This window comes from Heliangelus exortis, chromosome 21, assembly GCF_036169615.1.
Source record: "Heliangelus exortis chromosome 21, bHelExo1.hap1, whole genome shotgun sequence".
NCBI classification, from domain to species: Eukaryota; Metazoa; Chordata; class Aves; order Apodiformes; family Trochilidae; genus Heliangelus; species Heliangelus exortis.
The window spans coordinates 873,976-899,912 of NC_092442.1; the positions used below are offsets into that span (position 1 = coordinate 873,976).

The 25,937-nt window shown below is 57.9% G+C and overlaps 3 protein-coding genes across 4 annotated transcripts; 2 read left to right on the forward strand and 1 right to left on the reverse strand.

Moving 5' to 3' along the window:
- The first annotated feature begins 3,397 nt into the window (after positions 1 to 3,397).
- On the forward strand, positions 3,398 to 5,522 carry TRIM50 (tripartite motif containing 50). The gene is given in 9 exon segments (XM_071765688.1): positions 3,398 to 3,427; positions 3,492 to 3,911; positions 3,914 to 4,024; positions 4,026 to 4,066; positions 4,343 to 4,465; positions 4,726 to 4,891; positions 4,893 to 4,920; positions 4,923 to 5,235; positions 5,237 to 5,522. Coding segments are annotated over 9 exon segments (1,509 nt in total). The 3' UTR covers positions 5,514 to 5,522.
- Positions 5,523 to 5,824: 302 nt separating this feature from the next.
- NSUN5 (NOP2/Sun RNA methyltransferase 5) lies at positions 5,825 to 9,381 on the forward strand. The gene is made up of 10 exons (XM_071765099.1): positions 5,825 to 5,981; positions 6,077 to 6,199; positions 6,273 to 6,441; positions 6,524 to 6,632; positions 6,913 to 7,051; positions 7,401 to 7,516; positions 7,868 to 8,046; positions 8,125 to 8,329; positions 8,486 to 8,638; positions 8,818 to 9,381. Exons 1-10 carry the CDS (start codon positions 5,889 to 5,891, stop codon positions 8,924 to 8,926), a joined length of 1,395 nt encoding a protein of 464 aa, XP_071621200.1. The 5' UTR covers positions 5,825 to 5,888; the 3' UTR covers positions 8,927 to 9,381.
- A 3,900-nt stretch (positions 9,382 to 13,281) lies between these two features.
- POM121 (POM121 transmembrane nucleoporin) lies at positions 13,282 to 25,937 on the reverse strand. Of its 2 annotated transcripts, none has more exons than XM_071764829.1 (13): positions 25,621 to 25,937; positions 25,314 to 25,529; positions 24,835 to 24,993; positions 22,981 to 23,061; positions 22,482 to 22,653; positions 21,448 to 21,539; positions 20,595 to 20,665; positions 19,795 to 19,919; positions 19,288 to 19,390; positions 18,797 to 18,970; positions 16,786 to 18,492; positions 16,021 to 16,149; positions 13,282 to 15,793 (listed from the first exon to the last, which is right to left on the reverse strand). In XM_071764829.1, the coding sequence occupies exons 1-13, from the start codon at positions 25,920 to 25,922 to the stop codon at positions 15,699 to 15,701; spliced, it is 3,426 nt and encodes a 1,141-aa protein (XP_071620930.1). In that variant the 5' UTR covers positions 25,923 to 25,937; the 3' UTR covers positions 13,282 to 15,698. The 2 variants fall into 2 exon arrangements, with proteins under 2 accessions (XP_071620930.1, XP_071620929.1); XM_071764828.1 differs by having other exon boundaries at positions 18,797 to 18,973; positions 25,621 to 25,928.

Sequence of the window (25,937 nt, forward strand, 5' to 3'; positions counted from 1 at the left end):
TGCGAGGGGGAAACTTTTAGAAAGAGCTAAAAACGAGAGAAGGAGCTCCCTGCCGTCAGCCAGGATCCGCTGCTCCGCTGCGGGGCTCTGCCTCGAAGCTGCTTCACTCGGGGAGGACTCTGAGCCCGTTCCGGTGGGACTCTGACCCACTTGATTCCGGATTAAATTCCAGCTAAAAAATGCCTTTCCTCACTGGTGGTCCTTGTGTGTTCCCGCAGTGCTCTGATGAGCCCAGGAGCCCCTCCAGAGGAACCTCTGGGGTGTCCCATTCCCTGGGCAGCCCCGCAGAGGGGTCCCAGCTGGGCCAGCAGCTGGAGCTGAGCAGGTCACCCACAGCACTTTGTCCCTGTTAAGGTGACATTCTTTATTAGCAGTGCTGGGGGAGGGTTCCTCCACCCTTCGTGGTCACAGCCATCTCCAGGTGATTGCTGCATGCATGTTTTCCCACACTTCCACTGTCACCTCTCAGCTTCCAGTGGTTCTCCCCTCAGTTCTGGCTTACTGGAATACACAGCTTCAAGAGCTTGAATAAAGTCATAGGTTACAGCTTCTCCCATGGCCCCACGGAGAAAAGATCCTGGATTCACAACGAGGCTTGACTTTTAGTCCATAATTATAAATCTATAATCAGTGCCAAGCTGTCATGCCCAGGAATTCTGGGGTTCTTTCACCCTTTTTGCCTCAGGTGTCCAGCAGATACCTGCCTCTCATTCAGGCCCAAGTTCTCACTGGCCTCCCGAGATCTCAAATCCAAGATCTGTAACTTTTTTTCTGGATCAGCTGGGCTTTCCCTTGAGAAACCTGATACCTGCTTAGTCCCAGAAAGTTTAACAGATTTACAGGCCATTGCTGACAGCTCTCTTCAGTCTCAGCAACAATTAAGAGGTTGTCAGCATCTGCTTATGGTGGGTTCCACTATTCAAGTTCCTGGGCCAGCTGGCTTCCAGGGGTGGTTGGGCTGGTCTTAAAGCCTTGAGGTAACACTGAACAGGAAACTGGAAATAACCTTGCTGATTGAGCAACCAAAATATTGCTGGAAACACATCTCAAATAACAGCTCTTGTCCCTGGTGGTGAGCTGGATGGAGCAGATGTAAATTCTGAACCTGGCTAAGGGAGAGAAGATGAGGCCATGATCCAAGGTCTGGGTGCCTGGTCATGGACATACCTAACCAGTGGGATATTATTGGTCATACCTGCAAAATACCTCTGGAAATTAATCCAAAGAGAACATGAGAAAACCCACTGGGGAGCAGATTCCCTTTATGAGGCACTCAGCAGACACATAGCAGGTACAACACGTACACTCCAGTAAAGTAACAAAGCAGTGTGAAGTTTATTTAAAGAACAATGCAAATACCACTAACAGATTAAAGGTAGGAGGTACTGGTCAGGGTAATGTACCAGGACAAAACTAACAAACTGATTTCTCTGAACTCCCTGGAAAAGGGGGGTGTTGGGGTTTGTTAGTACTAACACACCTCAGACTGCCCAGAAACATTCCCTCGCAGAACCATCAGAGCTAGGGAAGGAGGTAGGATCCTGCTGAATGAGATCATTCCTGGATTTGGGGTTTCAGCAGTGACCTCCTCTGACTGGGGACAGCATTTTTGCAGTAGCATAGTTCAACAAGTGAGTAAGGTGTTGGGTATTGACTGGTAACTGCACAGAGCTTATCCACCACCAGCTAGTGGCCAGGTAGAAAAGATGAATCATTTCATTAAACACCAGGTTGCAAAAAAATTTTTAAAAAGTTGTCAGGAGGCTTTATCTGTATCAATATAACTATGGCTTCCCAATTGCACATGGCTGAAGCAATTTTTTGTAGTAGTAATATTATTAATTCTCTTAACCTGTGTATTGATTTAATGTGCTTTGTGGTGTTGTAAGAGGACTGTGGGGAATTACAAAGGATGGGAATGAAACAGGATGAGACACCAGGTGGAATCAGGGGAAAATTTTAGGAAAATGCTGAATGATAATGGAATCATATAACTCTTGCAAAAGAACTTGCAAAGGATATAGAAGAGGGGGGGACTGAAAGGCCCTTCTGCTCAACACAACTATTGCTTAGCTAGGCCTTTTGTATGATTAACTTTGAGAATGTGCTTTGAGTTATGACACTAATTAGAATATATAAATTAACTGGTGGTAGCAAGGTATGTAGGAGGTGAGGAAGTGTAACCACAGGAGCAGCAGACACTGTTCTGGGCTTTTGTAGTTGCACCATCCCTTGGAATGAGACTGACCAGGAAAGTTACATTTGGACAAAGCAGGTTTGAGGTAGATCTGGGTAATGAGGAAAAGACAAAGGATGGACTGAGCATGTGTAACAACTGAGTTCAGCTGGCACACACAGTGATGAAGGCTACAAAACCCACCAGAGGAAGTAAACAACCACCAGAGAGACTGTGATTTGGGAATAGCAGCCAGATGCCAACTGGTCTTTAACTATAGTATTTAACCATAACTGTATTTATGTTATTTAATAGGTATCTCATGTTAATTAGTTATTGGAAAAATCATTACTATATAATTCCCTTTGTGTAATAAAAGTCTCCAGAGCAGGGTAGAAGGAGACAATTCCCTGCCTTGAGCTGCTGCTCACAGTGTTGGTGCAGCCCAAGCTGTGTTTGCAGATGAGGAGTGTGTGACCCAGAGCTCGTTGTGTCCCACACAGCCCCTGGAGGAGCCTCTGCTCCTGAGCCTCCCCAGTTCACCTCCTCTATTCCCCTTCTTCTTTTCCCCATACCCTGGGGCAGCAGCCAGGACTTTAGCACCCTGATCCCTGAGGTTGGTGTTGATCCCAAAACTCCGGGATTAAACGCAGAGCTGGTTTTGGGCAGGGTGATTTAGCGCTCTCTGGTGGCACAGCGCTGTTTCCAGAAGGGGTGAAGTGACCCTGGCTGGGTGTCCTGCCCGGAGCAGCAGGCAGGGCTGGTGTCACAGAATGTCCCAAAGGTGAGGAGATAACAGTTTGGAGAGGACCCCACTTGGAGCGGGCTCCCAGGCAGAGCAAGGCCGCTGGTGTCACACTGTTTATACCTGGTTTAGCTGCCTGTCTGTGTCCCATGCAGGGGACATCTCCCAGGGACCTCCCTGCATCCCTTTGAGGATGAAGCTTCCCCGTGGGGCTCCTCAGAGGGGAAAACTGGAACTGTACTTTCTCCACCTTAGCCCAGGACACAAGTTGTTCCCTGGGAGCTGAGGAGTCCCACAGCTCCTTCAAGGCACTGATGAAGCTGGCTGGGACAACAGGGGATCCCACTCTGGTGGAGGGGAGGTGTAAAGCAGAGGTGCTGTGGTGGTGAAGCAGGGTGAAACACCATCTAGCCTGGCTCCCGTTGTACAGAGCTGCTCTTCACCTAGGAAGCCAGTGGAGACTGGTTTGGTGGGACATGTGGATGTTGCTGGTGGCATCTCTGAAGGCAAAAAGCTGGTGCAGAGGATGAAGCAGGGCAGCCCTCACAACTCTTTGCTGTCTCCTGGCAGAATGAGGCAGATGTCTTCAAGTGAGTGATCTGGAAGGAGTTCCAGGAGCTGCACAGGTACATGGATGAGGAGAAGGTCACCTTCCTGGAGAGCATCGAGGGGAAGGCAGCCCAGCTCATCAGCTCCATTGAGTCCCAGGTCAAGCAGACATCAGGTGCCCTGCAGAGGCTTACAGAGATGCAGAGCTCTGTGGAGGCCCTCAGCAATCAGCTTGATTCCATCCAGGTGAGTGCACTTGGTAGCCAGGGCAGTGACAGGCAGCTCCACCACTGCTCGTAGCCTTGGGGCCTGCCCTGGGCAGTGGGAACCATCACCAAGCATGACTGGGACACCACAGTGAGTGAGATGAAGTCAGTGGCCTCTTCCCAGCTAGGGTTTCCCCCAGGGGAGAGACCTGCCCTTCATAAGAGGTGATGCCTTTAGCTCTCCAGGAGAGGACAGCCCTGGCTGCTTCAGCCCAAGGTAATAATGTGTGCAGCTGTGACCATGCAGAAGAGCTGCCATCCTGTCAGGCACCCATCACTGACTCTCTTTTTCTCTTGTATTTTCTAGAAATACAGCTCCTCCCAGTTCAGGTGAGTGGTGGGACCAAACAGGAGCCATGGGGATGGCAGTGCCTCCACACCAGGGCTGGAGATGCCAGGCCAGCAGCAACTCAGCACTGATGGGGCAGCTTTCCATGGGCACTGCTGTGGTGATGCACAGCCAGAGCCAGAGCCATGCACTCAGCCCCAGGAGAGGGCAAAAGCAGCTGGTGAGGCACCAGTGGCCCCATCGTATGCAGCAGCCAGGTGAGAAGAGGTCAGACACCATCCCTGTCACTTGTGTCACAGCTGTCTGTGTCTTTCCAGGTCAGAGCTCAACAGCTTGCATGCCAGTGATGGCATCTTTAGCCCCATGTCCTTCAAGCCATGTTTCCACCAAGATGACACCAAGAGGACTGTGTGGGAGTGCCTGCACCTCTATGTCCTGCCAGGTACCAACCTGCCCTGCAGGCAGCTTGGGGGTGCCCTGCCTCACTGGGGTGGGGGCAGGCTGCCCAGGCCTCTGCCTTGCTCTCTTCTTGTGTCCTCCTCTCCCCCAGAGCTCCTGGGCTGGTGGCTGGCTGCATCTTGGGCTGCTAGGAGCCTGCCCTGGCATAACACTCCTGCTGCTTGAAGTTCAGCAGTGCTCGTTTGTCTGGCTGTGCCAGCCCCCTGGAGCCAGCCCCCTGCCTGCAGGCTGCCTGCTTTCTGGCTCCAGAGACACTGGAGCTGGACCCAGTGACAGCACATCCCCTCCTGGAGCTCTTCAAGGGGAACACAGTAGTGCAGTGCGGGCTCTATCAGTGCCGGGACAGCAACCCCAAGCGTTTCAACACCAGCAATTGCATCCTCACCTGCAAAGGCTCCTCCTGTGGCCTCCCAGCACTACTGGGAGGTGATTGTGGGCACCACTGGCATGTGGGCATCATCAAAGGCACGGTCAGCCACAAAGGGAAGCTCAGCAAGTCTCCTGAGAATGGTGTGTGGCTCACAGGCCTGAAGGAAGGGAAGATCTACGAGGCCTTCAGCACCCCACGGGCCACTCTGCCCCTCACCAGCCAGCCCCAGTGCCTTGGCATCTACCTGCACCACGAGAAGGGAGAGCTCCCCTTCTACAGTGCTGACAACCCCAGCGAGCTCAGCCCCATCTACACCTTCCAGGCCAAGTTCAAGGGTCAGCTCTACCCCGCTGTGGACCTGTGCTGGTCAGAGCGAGGGCCCTGCTCCCCCCATCATCCTGCCCCTGCCTGCTGCCAGCCAGCATCCCCGGGCACCGGACACACACCCTGACCCAGAGGAACCCACCGAGCCACAGCCCAGCTGGAGGGATGAGGCTGGGGCTGGAGGGCTGGGGCTGTCCCGAGGGCCTGCAGCAGGGGACAGTCAGGGCTGTCCTGAGGTGGTAGCACGGGTGCTGCAGAGTGAGCTTCGGGAGGGTCCCTCCCAGCTCCTCTACGAACACAAAATGTCAGCCTTGACCTCTGAATCCCCAGCCTGACACAGGGCTGGGCTGCCAGCACCGGCCTGAAAAGTGTGAGCCGTGGGGTTTTGGCTTGTGGGGTTTTGTTGGCGTCTCTTTCTGCTGAAGAAACGGAACGTGAGGCGGGCTGGCTGCTAGTTAACACCGGTACCGTCCCTGAGGAACCGGACGGGCCCCGCGGTGCTGTGAGGACGTGCGGGGGGCTGCGGGGAGGGGACATGCGAGGAGGGGATGTGCGGGGAGGGGACATGCGGGGAGGGGATGTGCGAGGAGCAGCAGCCATGGTCGCAGTCAGTCCCTTCCCTGTCTGTCTGCAGAACGCGAGAGGCGGAGCCGGGGCCGGGAGGGCCTTGGCTGCCGGTCCGACCGCCCCACACGCGGCCGGGGCTCAACATGGCGCTGTACAGCGCTGCTGCCGCCGTGCTGGAGGGGCTGGAACGCGGCGATGGAGGCATCAAGAGCCTGGTGTACAACAGCCGCTTCCCGGTGCGGGTGCGGGGACGGGGGAGACGGGGGGTTAGTCCTGGAGGGGGAGTGGGGGGTGTGAGTGGAGGCCCCGGTAGCCCCTGACCCCCCCCCAGCATGTCCGGCAGCTCTACGCCCTGGTGTCCGAGACCCTGCGCTACTCCCCGGTGCTGGAGAAGCTGCTGTCCGGCTCCGCGCTGCTGCAGGCGGAGAAGAAGCTGCCCCCACAGCTGGCGAAGGTAAAGGGGTGTCCGGGAGGAGGGGGATGGTCCCTCGGCGGGGGGATTCAGCGCTGACCCGGGTCCCCCGCAGGTGCTGGTGTACGACCTGCTCTTCGGTAAGGGGCTGAAGTGCGGGGGCCGCTGGAAGGCGCTGGCCCGGAGGCACCGGGCCCGGCTGGAGGCCGAGCTGGCCCGCCTGAAGGTGCAGCAGAAGGTGAGCCGCAACGAGGACCTGCTGGCCCCGGCAGCCAGCCCCACGGGTGAGTGGGCTGTGGGGCAGGGGGGGTCACCCTGTGCTGCTGGCAGCGGGGGGGTTGTGTCTGACCCGAGCGGCTCCCCCAGCCTCCCAGCTACCACGCTACGTCCGAGTCAACACCCTGAAGACTTGTGTGGAGGATGTGATTGACTTCTTCAAGCGCCAGGGCTACTCCTACCAGGGCAAGGCAGACAGGTGAGCATTTCTTTCTGCCATCCCACCTTATCTGGGACCTTGGTGAGTGGCAAAGGCTTGTGATGAGGTCCTGTGCGCTGAAAAGTTGTTGGTCTTAGTGCTTGCAGTTTCTAGGTTGGGGTATCCATCATTCCCCACTCTTATTTTCCACCTCTCTTGGTGCTGCGTGGTGCCAAGGTGGAGTGGAGGTGTGGTGTGAAGGGGGCCTGGGCACTGGTGTGGGTCTGGTGAAGCAGAACCATATGTTCATCCTCTCATCTTCCCTGTACCTCCTGGGCAGCATGGAGGACCTGAGGGCCATCTCCAAGAAGAAATTCACATCGGATCTTCATCTCCCGGACCTGCTAGTTTTCCCTTCGCAGACAGACTTCCATGACAACGTGCTCTATACCTCAGGACACATAATCCTGCAGGACAAGGTAGGGGAACTGGGGAGCAGGAGGTTGCAGGGGCAGGAAAACTGACACAGGTGGAACACCAACCCCTCCCTCCATGCCAGGGGCTGGATTTGTGCCATCTTTGCTACAGCACCCAAAGGCCAATGGTGGATGCAGGCTGTGAGGTTCCCCTGCAGCAATACTTCTGTGTCCTGTAGGGATATATGGAGGAACTGCTATGAACTGGGCTCTAAAAACACCCTGTAGGAGCTGGGTGATGGTGATGGTGGCCTTGGCCTCATGTCACTGTCTGCCTGTGACCTTGCAGCATCAGCTGTGCCCTGAGGTCAGGCACTGCCTGCACTGCTCACAGGGTTTTGCCCTCCTGCAGGCCAGCTGTCTCCCTGCCTTCCTTCTTGACCCTGCTGCTGGCTCCCATGTCATCGATGCTTGTGCTGCGCCTGGGAACAAGACCAGCCACCTGGCTGCCCTCCTGAAGAACAAGGGGTGAGGGTGGCTTGGTGTGTGTGCTGGGGGGGTGGGAAAGGGTGCAGGGTGCCCTAGTCCACCCAAGCTCACAGACAGCACAAGGAGGTGGCAGGAAGAGCTGCAGCCCGTCAGCCTATCCTGTTGATACCCACTTTTCTCTCGGTGGGCTGGGGGCTCTGATGGCCCCTGGAAGGGCTTAGGGGGGTGTGAAGCCACGTAGGGTTTCAGTTCCCAGCCCTGCTCCCCAGCTCTGCCTGCCCAGCAGATGGCTGGTGTTTGCTGCAGCCAGGGCAGCCTGCTGCCCCCAGCAGGGTACCAGGGGCTGGTGGGATGCTGACACTGCTCCTGGGCACTGTGCTCTGCCTTCAGCCAGATCTTTGCCTTTGATGTGGACACCAAACGCTTGGCCACCATGAACACCATGCTGATGAGGGCAGGGGTCACTGGCTTCCAGCTGGCCCAGCAGGACTTCCTGACGGTGGATCCCAGAGACCCCAAGTATGCCAGGGTGACCCATATCCTCCTTGACCCATCCTGCAGTGGCTCAGGTAATGTGTGGGGCTCTGGCCGTGACCCCCAGTCAGGCTCTGGGCAGGTGGGACCCGGGTGACAGGCTCTCCCTGCAGGGATGGTGACTCGGCAGCCAGGGGAGGAGGCTGCCCCCAGCCCCGAGCGCCTGCAGGCTCTGGCCGGTTTCCAGCGCAAGGTCCTGAGCCATGCCCTGAGCTTCCCAGCTCTCCAGCGCCTGGTCTACTCCACCTGCTCGCTGCACCGGGAGGAGAACGAGGACGTGGTGCATGCTGTGCTGCAGGAGCAGGGCTCAGCATTCAGGTATGCAGGGCACTGGGGTTCCCAGCGCAGGGGATGCAGCACCGGGTGCTGTGGAGCTCAGGGGACACAGCGCGGGGGGCTCAGTGGGGGTGCAGCGTGGAGTGTTCAGGGGTTTGGAGGGCTTGGGGCTCAGCACTGACCCTTGTCCCTCCACAGGCTGGTGAATGCCTTCCCCTCCTGGCCCTGCCGAGGACTCTCCACCTTCCCAGGGGCTGAGGGCTGCCTCCGGGCCTCCCCCACAGACACCCTCACCCAGGGCTTCTTCGTGGCTGTGCTGGAGCGCTGTGGGGAAGGGGCTGCTGCCCTGAGGTGAGAGGAGGGCTGGGGGCTCTGCCTGCCTCCTGCAGCTCCTGGGAGGGCAGTGGCCCAGCTCAGGGCAGTTGGCATGGCTGAGGAGGGAAATGGGGGGGTTTGGGTGTGGGGAGGGCTGGGGCAGGGGCTGCAGCACTGTGGTGAGCAGAGCTCAAACTGTTCACTTCCATCCCCAGCTCCCTGCCGGTGGCAGCCAAGGAAAATCTGCAACACAGAGAGGGGACAGGGACAACAGCAGCAGCTCCCAGGAAGAGGAAGAGGAAAAAGCAGCGGGTGAAGGAGTGAAGGAACATTTTGGGGACCGCAGTGCCCAGCCAGGGATGTCAGGAAGTGCTTCTCAGTGCCATGGCTGTCCCAGCACCATCGGGGCCTCTCCACACCAAAGCTCTGCAGCGCTGCAGTTGTGTTGGAACCTTGTAACAGCTCACTCCCCCAGGACATCCCTAGGGACACCCTGCACCCCTGGAACACCCTCAGGACATCCTGCTCCCCTAGGGCACCCTGCTGCCCAGGACTGAGTGCCACCCCATTGCCAAGGGCTGGCCCTCACAGCCTGCTCTGCCCCTGAAGCCACCACCAGTGTCCTGCATACCCTGGTTCTGTGTCCCGTGGGGATGGAGAGCTCCAACTTTGTCATGTGCTTCCTCCCCCCCAAAAAAAAGTTCCTGGCCTGATGTGGGATTTCAGCAAAACCTTTTGACTGTAAGGATGAAACAGATTAAAGATTTTTCTCTCTTTGATGCCATGTCCAGCATGTTTGTGCAGCCTCCTGAAATCACTGCTGTCTAGCACTGAAAGCACTGTCTAGCAAAGCAGGGATGACAAGTTAAATAACAATGAAGAAAATAATACCAATAATCCTGTCCAGGCACCTGCCCTTGCACAGGATTTGGGGGGGGGAAGCAAAATCTCCCCGTCCACACAGGGTGCTCATCTTCCTCCCACCATTTCATTTTATGACCCATGCGGATAACCCGTTCCTGAGCCTTTAAGATTTCCCTCTTGAAGAGTGTCCTGCCTTCTGGGACACCTTTGTCCTTCAAGACTGTCTCCCAAGGGACTCAACCAATGCCCTCAACAGGCCAGAGTCTGCTATCTGGAAGACCACAGTGGGGGTTTTGGTGACCCCCTTTCTTCACTATGGGGTGAGAACTTTGCCATGTCATGGTTCCTAAGCCCAAGACAGTCCCTGACCACCACGTCTCCCACCTGTCCTTCCCTCTTTATGAACAGCAGGTCTAGAGAGGCATCTTCTCTGGTAGGCTCACTTACCAGCTGTATCAGGAAGGTTTCATCCTAGTAACCTCCTAGCCTGTCTCTTCTCTGCTGTGTTACATTTTGAGCAGACATCCAGGAGGATGAAGTCCCCCACCAAAACAAGGGCTAGCAATTGTGAGACTTTTGCCACTTGCAGAATGCTTTTGCCTCCTCATCCTGGCTGGGTGATGTGTAACAGACACTCCACAGGCTATCCACCTTATTTCCCTTCCTCCTTATACTATAAACACTCAACCTTATCATCACTATCATTGAGGTCTATACAATCAACACACTCCTTAACATACAGAGCCACCCCACTGCTTCTCCTGACTTGTCTGTCCCTTCTGAAGAGCTTATAGCCATCCATTGCAGCATTCCACCATCCCACCGTGCTTCTGATGGTGACTAAGCCATAGCTGTCCTGCTGCACAATGGCTTCCAGTTCCTTCTGTTTGTTGCCCATGCTGTGTGCATTGGAATAGATGCACTTGAGCTGGCTACTGATTTGACCCCCCTAATATTGCCATGCCACCCCGAGGTGCAGCCCTAGTGAGTCTGGTTTTATCCCTTTCCCCCTTCAAGCCTAGTTTAAAACCCTCTCAATGAGCCCTGCCAACTCCTGGTGCAAAAAATCCTTTTCCCCCTTGTGGCCAGTTCCACTCCATCTCCTGGCAGCAGGCCCAGTGCCGTGTAAACATCCCCATGAAAGAAACCAAAATTCAACCTGTGAGTTGACTTCAGCCTCCAAGCCATGTATTGATCAGGAGTGTTTTCCTGTTCCTTGCAGCATTCCCTGCCATTGAAGGGGACTGAGGCAAACACCAGCTGTGCTCCTGGTCCCTCCACCTCTCAGCCCAGTGCCTTGAAGTCCCTTTTTATCACCTTAGGACTCCTCTTGGCAATCTCATCGCTGCCCACCTGCATGACCAGAGGTGGGTGGTAGTTGTAAGGTTGTACCAGCCCCAGGAGTTTCCTGGTCACCTCTCTGGCCCGGGTCTCAGGGAGGCAGCAGAGTTCCCCTGGCAGGGGATGGCCAGGCAGGCATAGCAGACCCTCTGCTCCCCTCAGAAGGGAACCTCCTGTGAGTTACCACCCTTTCTTTTTAACACACACAGTCCTGATGTGTGGGGCTGCCTGCCTGGGCAATTCCCTTGGATGGGCCTTTAACAACATCTTCATTTACCTGTTCCAAAGCCCCAAATCTATTGTGTAGGGGACCGGGAAGGCAATGGAGGCCAGGCAAGAGTTCACCTGCTGCCCCCAGCAGCGCCCTGCCTCCATTCCTGCCTCCATTCCCCCTGCTTCTCTGGGATCCTCAACTTCTTGTGGTGCCTCGGGGCAGCCAATCCCTCCATCTCCCTCCACACCCCCAGACCACTCCTCAGTCCTCCCACCTCCTCCTGAGCGGATCACAGGGCATTAGGGTCAGGGCTGTCACTGCTGTCCCTCGGTCCGTGTGACAGGCTCAGACACCCCGTGCGGCCCGAGACCTGGGTCCTGTGTGCATCCCAGGCAGCTCTGGGTCGCGTTACCCCCTCAGTCTCTGTTTTCGGGCGCACCAAACACCCCCGGCAGGGACCCCCGGGACCCCCAGTGCCCCCATGGCCGCCGCTCCTGGGCACGCCCGGACCTCGCCCGCTGCTCTCGCGAGATCTTCCGCTCCTCGCGCTTCCCGCCGCGGCGCCTCCCGCCTCAGGGCACCTCAGAGAGGGAGAGGAGGAGCAGGAGGGGGGGGAAGATACCTCAGCGCGGGGCTGAGCGCTGCGCATCCTCCCTGCCCCTGCCAGCACCTCCGCTCAGCGACTCTACTCACATTCACATACAGCATATTTTAAAACGAGGGCGATGCTGCCGCAGGCCCAGGGAGCGCGGCGGCCAAGCCCGCGGGTGTCCCAGCCTTTCCCAGACAGACCTGGGTGCCGCGGGGCACGCCCGGCTCCACATCGGCCGAGGCACAGAAGTGAAGGGTTCCCTTCAGCACCGATGCCGGGCACCCCGGCGGTGAGCATCAGAAGCTCCTTCCCTTTGCACCAAGGCTCTGCACAGCACACTCTGAGGTGCCTGACTCACCTCCAGATGTGGGCATATTGCTGGGGCGCTGGGCACTGACTGCACCCGGTGGCGTGGCCAAACTGGAACACAGGCCCTGGGGTGGCAAAGCTGTGAGCTGAGCTGGCTGGGCTGTGAGGTGCTGGTGGAGGTGGCAGTGGTGACAGTCAGGCTGGTGGTGGAGCCCGTGGAGGCAGGCGGGTTGAGTCCAAAGCTGAAGACGGGTTTGATGGTGGCATCTGTGGAAGCGCTCTGCGTGGTGGCAGTCGTGGCTGCAGTGGTGAAGATGATGTTTGGGAGACCTGGGAATCCTGCCGGGGCAGTCGTGGAGGCTGCTGGCACATCTGTGGCCGAAGCCAACTCTGACGTTGGTTTGAAGGCAAAAGGAGAGACCTTCACTGGAGATGAAGCTGTGGTGACACTGCCAAAGACAGGCTTGAACATGGTGGTGGTGGAGGATGTGGAGGAAGGGCCTGAGCTTGCAGACACGGTGACTGTGGCAGAGCCAACAGCTGTAGAGGGTGCTGTGCTCTCGCTCTTTGGCAAAGCACCAAAGATGGGTTTGAAGACAGGGGCTGTGGTGGGCACAGCAGCAGCTGCAGTGGCTGCAGGCAGGCTGGCCTGGGGTCACATAGGGTGCTGTGGATCTCAGGGGATGTGCCATACGGTGCTCTGGGGGGAATGCAGCAGGGGGGAATACACTGTGGGATGCTCAGGTGCCAGCATGATCAGGGCAGCTCCACACCAAAGCTTTGCACAACTGCAGCCACAGTGGAACCTTTTTAAACAACACAGAACCCCAGGTCACCCCTGTGGTAGGGTATCCACCCCTATGGATCCCCTGTCCCCCTGGAATGCCCCCAGGACACCCTGCTGCCCTCAAAGCCAGCACCAGTGTCCTGTACACCCCCTGTTTCTGTTTCCCATGGGGCTGGGGGGCTTCAGATGGACTAAGGCATTACTTTATCCTATGCTTCTCACCTCCCCCCCCCTAAAAAAAAAAAACCCACAACAAAACCAAACCAAACCCCACCCAGCCTGATGTGTGGTTTCAGCAAAACTTTTAACTGCAAGGATGAAACAGATGAAAGTTTTTCTCTATTTGATACCTTTTCCAGCGTGTTTGTGCAGCCTCCTCCTAGAACTGCTGCTGCTTATAGCAAAGTGGGGAGGAGAAGTGAAATAACACCACAGAAAATAATACCAGAATTCCTGTCCATGCAAGTTGCTATTGCACAGGTGGGGGACAAACGCCAGATGGTGTTGGAAAGCAGCACCTTGTGTTGCACCAGCAGTGCTGGTCAGGCCCAGGAACCAGGCACAGGCAAGACCAACATGAACAGTCTTTTATTTTAAATCAGGGACAGAAGAAAGGAAAAAAAAAAAAATAAAATTGCACATTCACACTAAAATCCTCAGCAGCCACACCAGGAATGATCCAAGTCTTGAGTTAAAACCCAGCCTCCCCTGGATACATGCAGCAGCCAGGCACAAGGGGCTCTGCTGGCAGGGTCTGTGTGGCAGGAATGAGTCTGTGGGCAAGGGACCAACTTTGCTCCTGGCTCCTCAACGGGGCAGCTGTGTGGGGGGCAGCCCCCTGGGATCAGCCCCCCCAGCCAGTGCTCCCCAGGGCCCCCTCACCCTCTGGCACAAGGGTCTTGCTGAAGCAGAACTGGCTGCACCCCAGCTGCACCCCAGCTTTCTTGCTGCTCTCCTCCCCTGTGCCACTGTCATCCCTGCAGCAGAGGACGTGTTTGTCCAGGCCAGCTCCTCCTGCCCTGCTGACAGTCCCCTACACCCCCACCTCCTTGACCACGTTTTATGGGGAAGGCTCTAAACCCCTCCAGCACAGGCAGAGGGGCTGCCTGCACATCCCTTGCACCCCTGCTCCACAGAGCCCTGTCACCCACAGCAAGAGACACCTTGTTCCTGGCAGACACTGAAATGTGCAAGAGCTCCTGCTCCTCACCCTCGGAGAAAGAATAAAAAATCATGTTTAGTCACATTCACATACATCACATTTTAAAATGAAGGAGATGCTGCTGCAGGGGGTGCAGCACGGCAGTGGAGCCTGCGGGGGTCCCGGCCTGTCCCGGCACAGCTGGGTCCTGCGGGACATCCCGGCTCCACCCCGGGCTGCAGGGACACAATGAAACACTGACAGCGCTGCTGGGTATGGCAACCTCACTGAACCAAGCTTGAAGGAACTCAAAGGCAATTTAGCTTAAATATAAAAATAAATTTTTACTTTGTTAAAAAACGTTTAAATATTTGTGATTTTTTTTTTAACTTTTTTTTTTTTTAAATTTAGACTTCAGCAGACACACACACTCACACGGCTCCGAGAGTAAAAAAACCTGGCAGCCAAAGCACTCCTGCAAGTGGTGGGGAGCCCCTGGGCAGGGGTGCCCACCCATCGCCCAGGGCAGGGTGGGGGGCAGCTCCCAGGTCATTCCCTGCTCCAGCAGTCTCTTCCCACTGGAGCTGCCAGTCAGGGAACAGCCCCACTCCTGGCTGGCTGAGAACAGGGGTGGCAGCATCACAGCTCCTTGGAGCCGGTAAAAGCCAGGATGGGGACGAGCTTAACAATGGAAAACCTGGATTTTGGGGGTGTGTGGAAAATTCCCCCACCCTGGACTCCTTTAGCAGCTCCAGAGCATCCCGAGGTGGGGAAGGGCACTAAGAGAGAGAAGGGAGAGACTGCCAGGGCCAGAGCCCTCACGTCTGGGAGTCCAGGCTCCATTTCCCCCCCCGGCTGCCTGCCCATCGGTCACGATGACGAAGGGACAACTCCCCAGCAGGAGTAGCCACGCAGTGATGCTACTGTCAACACCCAATTAGCCAGGGCGCGTTCTCCCCGAAGGGACAGGCGCCCCCAAATCAACCCCAAACAGCAAATCCGGCATAACCAACATGCCGCCACGCACACGCTTCAGTTCTTCCTCCAAACTGGGTTCAGTGAGCGCACGGAAACGGGAGCATGAATACAGCAAAACAGAGGGGGGGGCTTCACACGAGTGGGGTGGAGGGAGCCGCAGCCCGGCAGGCAGCAGAGAGGGCTGGGGGGGCTCAGGGGCTGGGAGGAGCGGAGGGACCCCCACCCCATGCCTGCAGCCCAGCCCCAGCTACGGCACATCCTCGACTGGAGGGGTTGTCACAGCTGCAGAGGCTGGGCTGGGCATCCCCAGCACTGAGATGCCCACACCTGCTGGCACCAATCCCAGCTCATGTTTGGCAGGGATGGCACCACCACGGAGCCATCTGGAGGGAGTGTGTTCACCAGGGCATGGGATGAACCACTGGGGAAAGACCTGAGGACCTGGTGAAGACAGATCCCTCAGCAGCCTGGAAGAGTGGCCAGTAGAAACCAGCACATCTCCAGCTGGGCTCTGAGGGGGGCTGTGCAGCTCTGCTGGCTGCCATGGGCAGGGGGCTAACACAGGGGGCTGGGAAGAGGGCAGGGAACAGCTAGAAGCAGAGAGGGAAAAATTTACACATCATGGAACATGGCAAACTAGTGAGGGACGAAACGCTGCAGATATGTACAGAGGTTCATCCAATCTTGGCTCTGTAACTGTTCAAGTAAGAAGAGTTTGATTTCTCCTGTCCCACACCTGTCTCTGGCTTGTGTCAGAGACAGGGGCCTGGCCCCATCACCACTGGTCCTGCCCTGGGGACTGCTCTGGACCCAGCCCCACACACGCAGGGGTCCTGGCAGGCTGGTGGCAGGGGCCCAGCAGCCTGGAGGTTACTTTTTGCGGGTGTGCTGTCTCCGTGCCTGCAGCCGCTGGCGAGTGCCCATCTTGGATCCTGCCCCAATGGAAAAGGCAGGAGTAGACGAACCTAGAAGCAGAAAGGTTGCTCAGGTCTCAGCAGCCTCACTCAGAGCTCGCACAGGGGGAGTGTTATACCCATCCTGGGGAGAATGAAACATTCTGCACCCCTCCAGAGCTCAGTAGGTACCACCCGAGCCAGCCCAGAGCCCAGCCTGGCCCTTCCTGCTGTTCCCAGCCTGAGGGAACAACACAACCCATCACTCCTCAAGGCTGAAGCACCAACTCCTTCCTTACCAAAGGGAGTGCCAACTCCTCCAAAGCTCAAGGCAGGAGTACTGGGTGTCCCGAAGGAAAGGCTACTGCTCCCGCTCCCCGCTACTCCTGGGACGGCCGTGCTCTGCCCAAAGGTGGGCGCAGGAGTTCCTGGAAAGCAACACACCACGATGAGCTGGGGTTAGCAAAGCAGGGGGAGCCTGGGCCCTGGGAGCTGGATGCATCCAAGGAAACGATGGATCACCCTCCCTCTGGAGGCTGAAGCACCTCTGTGCCCCTGGACCAGCCTCTTCACCCGAGAAGCCCTTTTAATGCAAGAAGTTGTGATCTCATGGTAATCCTTGGGCTCTCCTGGCAGGCCAGGAAGGAAAACAAAGGTCTCTGCCCTTCTAGATCAATTGCTAAGCATTCAGCTCTGTGGGAGGAGGCAGCCCAGTGGGGGTGTAAGGCAAGAAGTGACTGTAATCACTGGCTGGCAGCATTTCTACTCGCCCAGAAGCTCCAGATTGCTTTTAAACACTGGCAAGACCTCAGCTTCTGAAGGGCATCTGGCTGGGCTCCGCGTTGGCCCAAGACCAGAATTTAAGGATTTCCCTTCACCACTGAGGGCCAGGGGACACCAACAGTGAGTGACAGAAGCTCTTTGCATTTGCACACAAGGCTCCACACAGCACCAACACCAGGGCTGCTGAGCCCAGTGAGCTAAGCAATGTCTGGCAGGAAAGCTGCTGCCCAAATCTAGCCCGACCCTTCAAGCCCTGAGGAGGCCCCTGCTCTCTGACTCACCTCCAAAGGCTGGAGGAGCGTTGCTGGGGGTGCTGGGCACGTTGAAGGCAAAGGGTGTGCTCTGACTCCGTGCACCCAGGGTGCTCTGCCCCAAGGAGGAGCCGAACGGCGCTGCCGCTGGAGCTGCCCCGCTCTGCCCGGCCCCGAAGTTGAAGGCCACGGCGGGAGAGCCACTGCTCAGGGTGGCTGTGCCCACCCCGAAGGCGCTGGCCGAGGGGCCTGGCTGGGCGGCCTCCCCAAAGGTGAAAGGAGAAGGGGTGGTGCCGAAGATGGTGGTGCCAGCACTGCTGCTTGTAGTCTGGGTGGTGGATCCAAAGCTGGCGGTGCTGGGGGTGGCTGTCCCGAAAGAGAAGACCGACGTGGTGGTCCCAAACACTGTCTGGGTGCTGCTGGTGCCAAAGGAGCCCTGGGAGCTGGCTGTGCCGAAGGCAGGCAGAGCAGTGCTGCCGAATGCTGGCTGAGCAGCTGACTGGGCTGGGGGGGCTCCAAAACTGAACGGGGGGCCGAAGGTGACGGGGCCAGCAGCGGGCTTGCTGGCGGGGGTCTGGCTCTCTGCAGCAGCTGCACTGAAGCTGGGCTGACCGGCTGCTCCAGGATAGGCCGGAGGCGGCTTCGTGCCTGTGCTGAAGGTGCTGCCAAAAGCTGAAACTGAGGAGCCAAACGTCAACGTCGCTTGACCTGTGGTAGCTGAGGTGGTAGAGGTCAGTGTGGTGGTCCCAAATATACTAAAGCCCACAGTGGTGGCAGGAGCTGTCGAGTTTGAAGGTGCTTGGCCAAAGGCAGGGCCTCCAGGGATACTGGTGGTGGCAGTGGCCGTGGCCGGAGGTGGCTTTCCGAACTCGAACACAGGCCCTGGGGTGGCAAAACTGGTTTCTGTGCTGTGAGCTGAGCTGGCTGGGCTCCCAAAGAGGAAGGGCTGTGAGGTGCTGGTGGAGGTGGCAGTGGTGACAGTCAGGCTGGTGGTGGAGCCCGTGGAGGCAGGCGGGTTGAGTCCAAAGCTGAAGACGGGTTTGATGGTGGCATCTGTGGAAGCGCTCTGCGTGGTGGCAGTCGTGGCTGCAGTGGTGAAGATGATGTTTGGGAGACCTGGGAATCCTGCCGGGGCAGTCGTGGAGGCTGCTGGCACATCTGTGGCCGAAGCCAACTCTGATGTTGGTTTGAAGGCAAAAGGAGAGACCTTCACTGGAGATGAAGCTGTGGTGACACTGCCAAAGACAGGCTTGAACATGGTGGTGGTGGAGGATGTGGAGGAAGGGCCTGAGCTTGCAGACACGGTGACTGTGGCAGAGCCAACAGCTGTAGAGGGTGCTGTGCTCTCGCTCTTTGGCAAAGCACCAAAGATGGGTTTGAAGACAGGGGCTGTGGTGGGCACCGCAACCGTCGTGGTGGGCACAGCAGCAGCTGCAGTGGCTGCAGGCAGGCTGGCAGGAGGGGTGTTCAGTGTCCCAAAAAGGATGCTCGGCTTCGGGAAGGAGGGTGGCTTGCTGGGGGTCTGGCCCAGCTCGGTGAATGCAGCAGGTGCCAGGCTGCTGGGGGTCTGTGCCCCCAGGGCAGGAGCAGCAACAGGGACAGAGGTGCTCAAAACGGGCACAGGCTTGGTGTCAGCAGAGGTGGCAGGCAGAGGACTCTGCTCCAGGGATATGGCAGGAGCAGGCAGCTGTGCAGCTGATGGAGGTGGCTGGGATGCTACCGTAGTTCCAGCTGATTCTGGAAAGGGAGACAGAGCTTGTTTAGGGACAAGGGACACATACAACAGCCAGGTCTTCTGTCAGGCACCCACTCTGTTGTTGCAAAGCAGAGCACCTGCCTCTACCAGACCCAGCCTTCCACACATACTGCAACTCCCAACAGGACCATGGGCTTAGTGTCCCCAGAACTGTCCTCCTAGGAACTCTCTGCCAGCTCTGCTGACAGCAGTGTTTCAACAGGGAGTTTTGCCACCTCTCTCCCAGGAGGGACATACAGAGCTCCCCTGTGCCTGCTTGGCTCTGCCCACCTTCCTCCTCCTCACCTGCTGGCACAGATGCAGCCTGGCTGCTCTGCATCTTCTTCAGGCTGTCCAGGAGCGTGTTGGTGCTGGCCGGGGCTGGAGCTGTGGAGGCAGGTGCAGGACCCAGGGAGGTGGCAGTGAACACCAGTGGTCCGGACACAGGCACACTCTCTGCAGTGGTGCTGGGGACTGCATCTACTGGGAAGGAGTAAGAAATCAGGACTCACAACCTGTTGCAGGGCACTATCTCTTAGCAGAGCCTCCCTGGTGGGCAGGGAAATGGCATCCCAACAAACATCCCAAAGTTCCAGCCCTGAGGAATGATGTATCCATCCCCCTGAGGACTCTGGGCATAGTTGCCCTGAATCTGGAGGCACTAAGAGCATTCCCAGAGCCATGGACCAGGCAGGACTGGCCCAGGAGCTTCCCCACCCTGTGCTACACAGACACCCCGCTGCTCTGCAGGGTTTTCACTCCTCGCCATCCCCTCCACAGTCCCAACGTGCCCTTACCAGCCTTATCCTCCAAGACTTTGTTGAACCACTGCAACGCTGCTGCCTTCTCCGCGTCCAGGTCCTCCGACGTGATGGAGTAGCCCAGCTGAAGCGGCGGGGGCTGCCAAGAGAGAGCAGCAGCTTAGCTCCTTCTCAGGGAAGCCAGCAGAGCCTCTCTGAAGGTGTGCTGAAGGCTGGCCGTCGCGAGACCCGTGACGCAGGTGGCTCTGCCACGGCACGGCACCGCGGAGCTCCGATCATCCCCATCCGTGTTGGGCCCCCGGCTTGGCGCTGAGGGCTCGGCAGGCCTTCCCCAGGCCATTACCTGGTCCGGCAGCAGGCAGCACAATCACGCACAGCCCACCAGACACTGGGGCTGGGGATAGCGTCACTTCCCACTCGGCCAAGGACGGGGCCTCCTTCCTGAGGGCAGGCAGGTCAGTCTCCCCCCAGCCCTGCAGAAATTGCAGTGAGCACATTCTATCGCCAGAGGAGGGCAAAAGGGGCTGCGAGACAGCGACGTACCAGCACCAGCTGGTCCCCCCGGCAAGATGACAGCAACTGGATCTTCCGCTTGCGCTTCCCGCTGCTCCCCGAGGCCGACGCTGGGCTCAGGGAATTCTGCTTCTTCCGCACCGGCGTCTCCAACGCTACGGGAGGAGACAGGTCAGGACCAGCTATGGGCAGGGGAAGTGTCTGGCTTGTACCAACGCTGCTGTCCCTTCCAACTCCTCTCCAGGTGACCCAGCTCAGAGGGCAGAGCCAAGCGCGTGGTTTTAAGGACAGAGGACAAGGCCGCAATGCCTTGGAAGGGCAGCTGGCAGCAGTGCGTCCCAGGGCAGTCTGTCAGGAGAGCCTGACACAGCTCTGCAGGGCAGTGGCACTTCCCACCTCCATGGACAACCCTTGCACATCCCCACCCAAACCACAAACCATGCAAGCTGCACGAGCAACATCCAGCACTGTGCCTCAGGACCTCCCTGTGATGGGCACGTTTTAGCTGAGAAAATGCTGGAATAAGGTCAGTCTGGAAATATGATCAGGGTGCTACTTGGATGACAGCAGGTCTTGCCTTAGGGCTGTGCCCCCCATGCAGGCCAGCCCCCATTATCTGCCAGCACCCCCACACTGCCAGCACCCCTGGAAATCCCTTCAGGGCAATCACAACACAAGCACCAGCCCCTCAGGACCAGCACATTCCTAGTTCCCAGGTGACATCTCAAGCCAAGCCCACCTGCAGACCTTAGCTACCTCCTGTCCTGCAGCTTGCTGGCACCAGTGGCCCATCCAACCTGGACACAGAGCTGGGGCCCACTGATGCTCACCTTTCTCTGTCTGCAGCTCCTTGTCCGACTTCACCGGAGTGGAAGTGTTGGAGCGGTGAAACTCCTCTTCCCTGTGCAAGTGGGAGAGCCAGTTAGGGTCAGAGCCAGTTAGGGTCAACCCTGGCTTGGCCCTGTCCCCACTTAACTCCCCTCCATATTCCATGGAACACAAAGTCCTAAACTCAATCAGCTCTGGGACCAAGCAGCCTCAAGACCCAACATGCTAAGGACTCTTTCCAGCATCCCTGGCACCTTTCTTTGCCTGTGCCAAACAACAGATCCCAGGACAACAGCCTCACCCTCACCAGCCTGAGGTGGCTGCAGGCAGAGGAGCTGCTCCTCTTCCCAGGATCTTAACCCAGCCAAGCTGCTGAGCCCACACCTCATCTGCAGGACCAGTGAGAGCTGGGGCTGAGCCAGCCAGGAGCTGCTGCCCCTCACAGGCGGGGACCCACCCTGTCACCAGGGCAGCTTTGACATAAGCTCAAGTCCTCCCTAAGCCAGGAGAGGGGAGAACAAGGGTCTGTGCCCCAAGGTAGGCATTAAAACTACTGTAGCTTTGGTGAATTGATTTTGAAGAGATGGCAAAAATCAAGTCCTGTCTCTTCCCAGTGTTCTGGCAACACAGGCCCAGCCAATGCCCCAGGGCAACCTCAGCTCAGCCACCACAGGGACTCAACAAGGGAGTCTCCACACTGCTGGATGACCCAGCAGCCACAGCTCAGGAAGGGGCCTGGACTGTCCCAGCCCTGGTGGTGAGCAGGACAGGGGCACCAGGATGGCTGGGAAGGCAACTGCTCTCTTCCCAGCTGGCAACGAGCAGCGGGCACTTGCCAGGCGAGTGGCTACTGACCTGGCTCTCTTGAGAGGCCACTCTGGTGTCTGGGAGCGGGAGGACGCGGGGCTGGAGAGCGGGGACACGCTCACACCACTCCTCTTCCTCAGCTGGAAGGCAGAGAGAGACCAGCAGTAACTCAGTATGGGGGCTGGCAGGCAGGACACCTCTCATCCTCCTGCTCACCTGCAGATTAAATCCCATCCCCCAGGGCTGTGGCTCACAAGCCCAGGGTCTCACTTCAACTCCCCTCCATGTTCCATGGAGCTTAAACTCCAGCCACCCCAAAATGAGTCTGCTCTGGGGGCAAGTGGCCTCCAGGCTCCTCACGGCCTGGCAGAGGACAGGGAGAGAGGATGCTGCTGGCCAGACACCAGCTCTTGCCATCATGTGGCACAGGCACCAGGCTGCCTCAGCTGCCCTCACAACACCCCTCCAACAGCTCTGAGTGGACAGACCCCACCTCAAGAATCCCAGACTAGCCCCGGACAGAGGAAACTATTCCCTGCCAACATACCCTGGATGAAACCTTTTCTCACAGAGATGGCAGAGCTCCATCAGCCATGGCTACAGCCCAACACTCTATCTGCAAGCCTGACCAGGATGTAAGCAGTGTTTTACAATAGCTCAGCAGCTGCTGAGGGGACCTGGGTCAAAGTGGGAGCACACAGCTCCAGAATTTGCTGACTCCAGCTGAAAAGGTAGCAGTAGAAAGGAAATTTTTTTTCCATTCACCTGGCTCTATCCACCCTACCACACTGGCCAAGTAGGGACAGGAAAAAAACCTCCTTCAAGCTCTGCAGCAGAACAGCTCAGCCTGGGGACTCACCCAGCAGATATGGCTGGATATGAAGGATATGGCTGCCTGATGCTGCCTCTGGGCAGGCTGCCTGACCCAGGAGGAGAGGAAACTGCCCAGCAGAGTGGGGCTGGAGAACTCCTCACCACTCCCTCCTCCTGTGCCCAGGCCAGAGTTACAGGGGGCGATCCCATGGGAGCATGGAACTGCTCTGCAGTGGGCTCCAGCACTGCCCCTGCCCAACGTTTCCTACCTGTGAGAGGCCCCTGCTGGAGCTGTAGGAGCTGGCGATGGCGTTGCGGGTGGAGCTGGGGATGCCCCCAGCATAGGTGTTGTTGAGGGAACTCATGGAAGAGGTGCGGGACCTCTTGTTTGAGCAGTCATCTGGGCAGTGTGAGGCAAGGCCCCTCTTCAGAGAGCCAGGCCTAGAGAAGGTTAAGGAAGATTTTATGAGCTTCTCATCACTCTCCCACCCTTTAAGCATCCACTATATTTAAAAAAGCCCTTTAAATGCATGGAGTGTGAAGGAAAGCAGTCCCACTCCTTCTCACAGCACGGGGCTTTGAAAGAGGCCTCAGCAGTGGCACAGCCACCAGCTGGCACTCAGGGGGACAGACTGGTGCCACAGCTACGGTCCCTCTTGCTCTCACCAGAAGCTGGGCTCTGCAAGCAAAAGCCAAGTGCCCTTTCCAGAGCCCACAGGCTTCCAGACCCCTTTCTCAGCAGCTGCTTTTGGCCAATTAAACACTTACTTGGGTATAAGAGAGGCAGGGGTACCGTTGGCTACCAGAGGCTCAAACGCCGAATGCCCACTTCCACTGCTGTCGTGGCGCCTGTGGGAGAGATGGCAGAAACCTGTGGCAGTCCAGAGCCAGCAGAGGCAGTGGCTGCCCTCCCAGCCTTGGGAGAAGAACCCTTCCCGCAGGCTTAGCACTGAGAAAATAAAAATTTTGCTTTTTTCTTGTGACCCAATGCCCGAGGACAGTGGCTTTCCTCATCCACACCCTGCTGGGGATTTTTCTCCCCCTGTTCCCATCCTGACTGACTCATCCCGAGTTCCCACCAGCAGCTCTACCAGCTGCCTACTGGGCAGAGTGGTTTTGATGTCATGAAATCTTTGCTCAAACCCATTATTCTAAGCCAAAACATTTCAGAGAGTCTCAGCATCTCATTTCAGACATGGACTTGAGCTCCAAAATTCAGATCTCCTACTGCCTCCTAGGCAGTACCCTGGGCTGTACAAGTCAGAAACTGAATCCCCCCTTCACACAGTGATTCAATGAACATCTTGAATTCTGAAAGTCTTAAAGCAAACCCTACTGTGAAGCAGAGCTGCTGTATGACCAGTCCCATCACTGAGCCCAAGGGCTCAAACATGCTGACCCCATCACATGGGCAATCCAGTGCTCTCCAGCTGATGCAGGCTCCTTTCTGCCTTCCAAGGTTGCAGGATTTTCTGCCTACAAGCATTCTTTGTGCTTGCAAGGCTTTAATACCTTTGAAACTGGCCTCCATGGCAGAGCTGAGTATTGGCATGTTAAAAAAAAAAACAACAAAGTAAAAAATGAAGCTGATCTTGCCAGTGCACCCATCCTGTTGTCATTCTCAGCTCTGTGGGGCTCAGATTCACCAAGACAAGGTAAAGGTTCCAAGGTAGAGGGAAATGCAGTGATGGAGAAGGGGGTGGCAAACTGCAGCTCATCCTGCCACACTCCCAGGGCCACTCAGCTCACAGCCCCAGCACAGCACACAGGGCAGAGCACAGGGTGCTGCCCAAGCAGCTCTGCTGCAGTCTTTCAGCTACCCTGCTGCAGCCTGGGCAGGCAGCACCAGCAGACAAGGGGCAGAGGTGCACAAGATGAATGGCCTCCATGCACCCAAGCAGGCAGAATGAAAACCAGGAGGGGAGGAACAGGGAGGCAGTGCTGTGCCTGGGCAGTCAGAAAGGTTCTGGCAGATCTTGGCACCCAGGATTTGTGCCTTGTCCTTCCCAGAGCATGGAAAAAGACACTGCACACCCTCACTTCTTGAAGCTGAGAGATGGAAACACCTGACATTGACTAACAGAAGCATAAGCCAGTCTCATTTACCCTCATGTTTTTACCTCTTTTTACTAGCTACAGCACACAAAAGAAGCACACAGATCTTTAAAAGTGCTTCCACCTAGGGCTGTAAGGCTCAGAGATTCTGTCTCTCCTGGAAGCTCTGGGGCTGACTGAAGGATACAGATGATGAGCTGCTGCAGAGCCCAGCATTTCCCACCATGTTTCACAGTCTGCAAACCTCTGTAGTGACAGAAGCCCCTTCCCTGCTAGGCTTCCCCAAACCACATCCCAGTCTCTCCCAACCCCAGCAACTCAGGGAAACACACTTAATCATACAAAAACTTAAACCACATCCCTTTGTCATCAAGGGCAAATAAAAGTCTCAGAGGACTTTCTGACACAGCCCAAAGACAGGTGATGGGTCGTGCTTCCCCTCTGCAGCTCACTTCCCACAGCACTTTTCCAGCCCAAACTCCCACTTGTCACCATTGAGGTATCAGCCCCATTTGCAACCTTCCCGACACACTGGCAGTGCAGTGACCTGGACTGCTGGCTTATTACCTCCTCTTGCTCTCCTGATCGTTCCCAAAAGCCTGCTCCTCCTCCTCCACCTCCACAGCCCTCTTCCTGCTCTCTTTGATGGCGTTCAGCACCGTCTCTCTCGCACACGGGTCCGGGCTGCTGGCCGGGAAGGCCGTGGGTGAAGTGAGCTGTTCCAGGCTGTGAGACAAAGCCAAGCAGGGAATTATGTGAGATGAGTCCCCGCAGGGACACCCGGGGCTCCCAGGGAAGGGCTGACAGGGCTCTCCGGTGAAGCTTCTCCAGGAGATTTGGCTCACACCAACCCCCCTGTAAAGCGAGGGATGCAGCGGCTGCTGCCGGGAACCGTGTGCTCCCCCCGGGGCTGCTCACCCAGCTACGGGCCCGCTAACCGGTTCCCCACCCCCGATCGGTCCCACCAAAGCGAAGCTCCCCGGGCGGTGCCCACGTGGGGGGCGGACCGGGTCCCCGCTTCCCCTCCCCGGCCCCCCGGGACTCACGCTGAGGAGCGGGCCAGGCGGGCAGCCGGCGGGGCGATCCTGACGGTGACGGGGCTGCGGAGCAGGGTGGCCCGGCGGGCCCAGGGGGTGCTGCGGCCCCAGCAGCCTTCCCAGCGAGCGGCGGACAGGCCCACGGACACGGGGCTCCGGGCCTGCGGCAGCGGGTAGCGGCGGCGCGGGGCCTGCGGCGGGCAGCGTGGGGCGGCCGGCAGGGCCCTGCGGGGACACAGGAGGGGTCAGCGACACCGGGGTCCTGCCGAGCTCCCCGACCCGCCTCCCACCCCCGGCTCCCTCTCCCCCCGCTTACCCCAGGCCGAGGCGGCGCGGCGGGGCTCTAGCGGGCCGGCCCGAGGCGGCGGCCGGGCCACCGTTGGCGGCAGTTTTGGCGGGCGGTCCGGGCCGCATGGCGCACCAGGCCCCCGCCGCGCCCAGCGCCGCGGCCACCATCAGCGCGCCCCGCAGCAGCAGACAGGCCAGGGCCAGGCCCAGCGCCAGCCCCAGCGCCGCCGCGCCCCGCCGCCCCCCGCGCCCCGCGCCCGGCCCGGCCCCCGCCATCGCCCGCCAGAGCCAAGCCGAGCCCAGCGCCCGCCGCGGGCTCCCGGCATACATCGCGCGGGGCGGGGC

Coding starts and splice junctions, on each gene's coding strand:
- NSUN5 (XM_071765099.1), top strand. CDS start 5,889: ATGGCGCTGTACAGCGCTGCTGCCGCCGTGCTGGAGGGGCTGGAACGC. Junction 7,052..7,400: donor ACATAATCCTGCAGGACAAG/GTAGGGGAACTG, acceptor GCCCTCCTGCAG/GCCAGCTGTCTCCCTGCCTT. Junction 8,639..8,817: donor GAAGGGGCTGCTGCCCTGAG/GTGAGAGGAGGG, acceptor TTCCATCCCCAG/CTCCCTGCCGGTGGCAGCCA.
- POM121 (XM_071764828.1), bottom strand. CDS start 25,922: ATGTATGCCGGGAGCCCGCGGCGGGCGCTGGGCTCGGCTTGGCTCTGG. Junction 22,654..22,980: donor CCTGCCTCTCTTATACCCAA/GTAAGTGTTTAA, acceptor AACCTTCTCTAG/GCCTGGCTCTCTGAAGAGGG. Junction 21,540..22,481: donor CCAGCAGGGGCCTCTCACAG/GTAGGAAACGTT, acceptor TCTGCCTTCCAG/CTGAGGAAGAGGAGTGGTGT.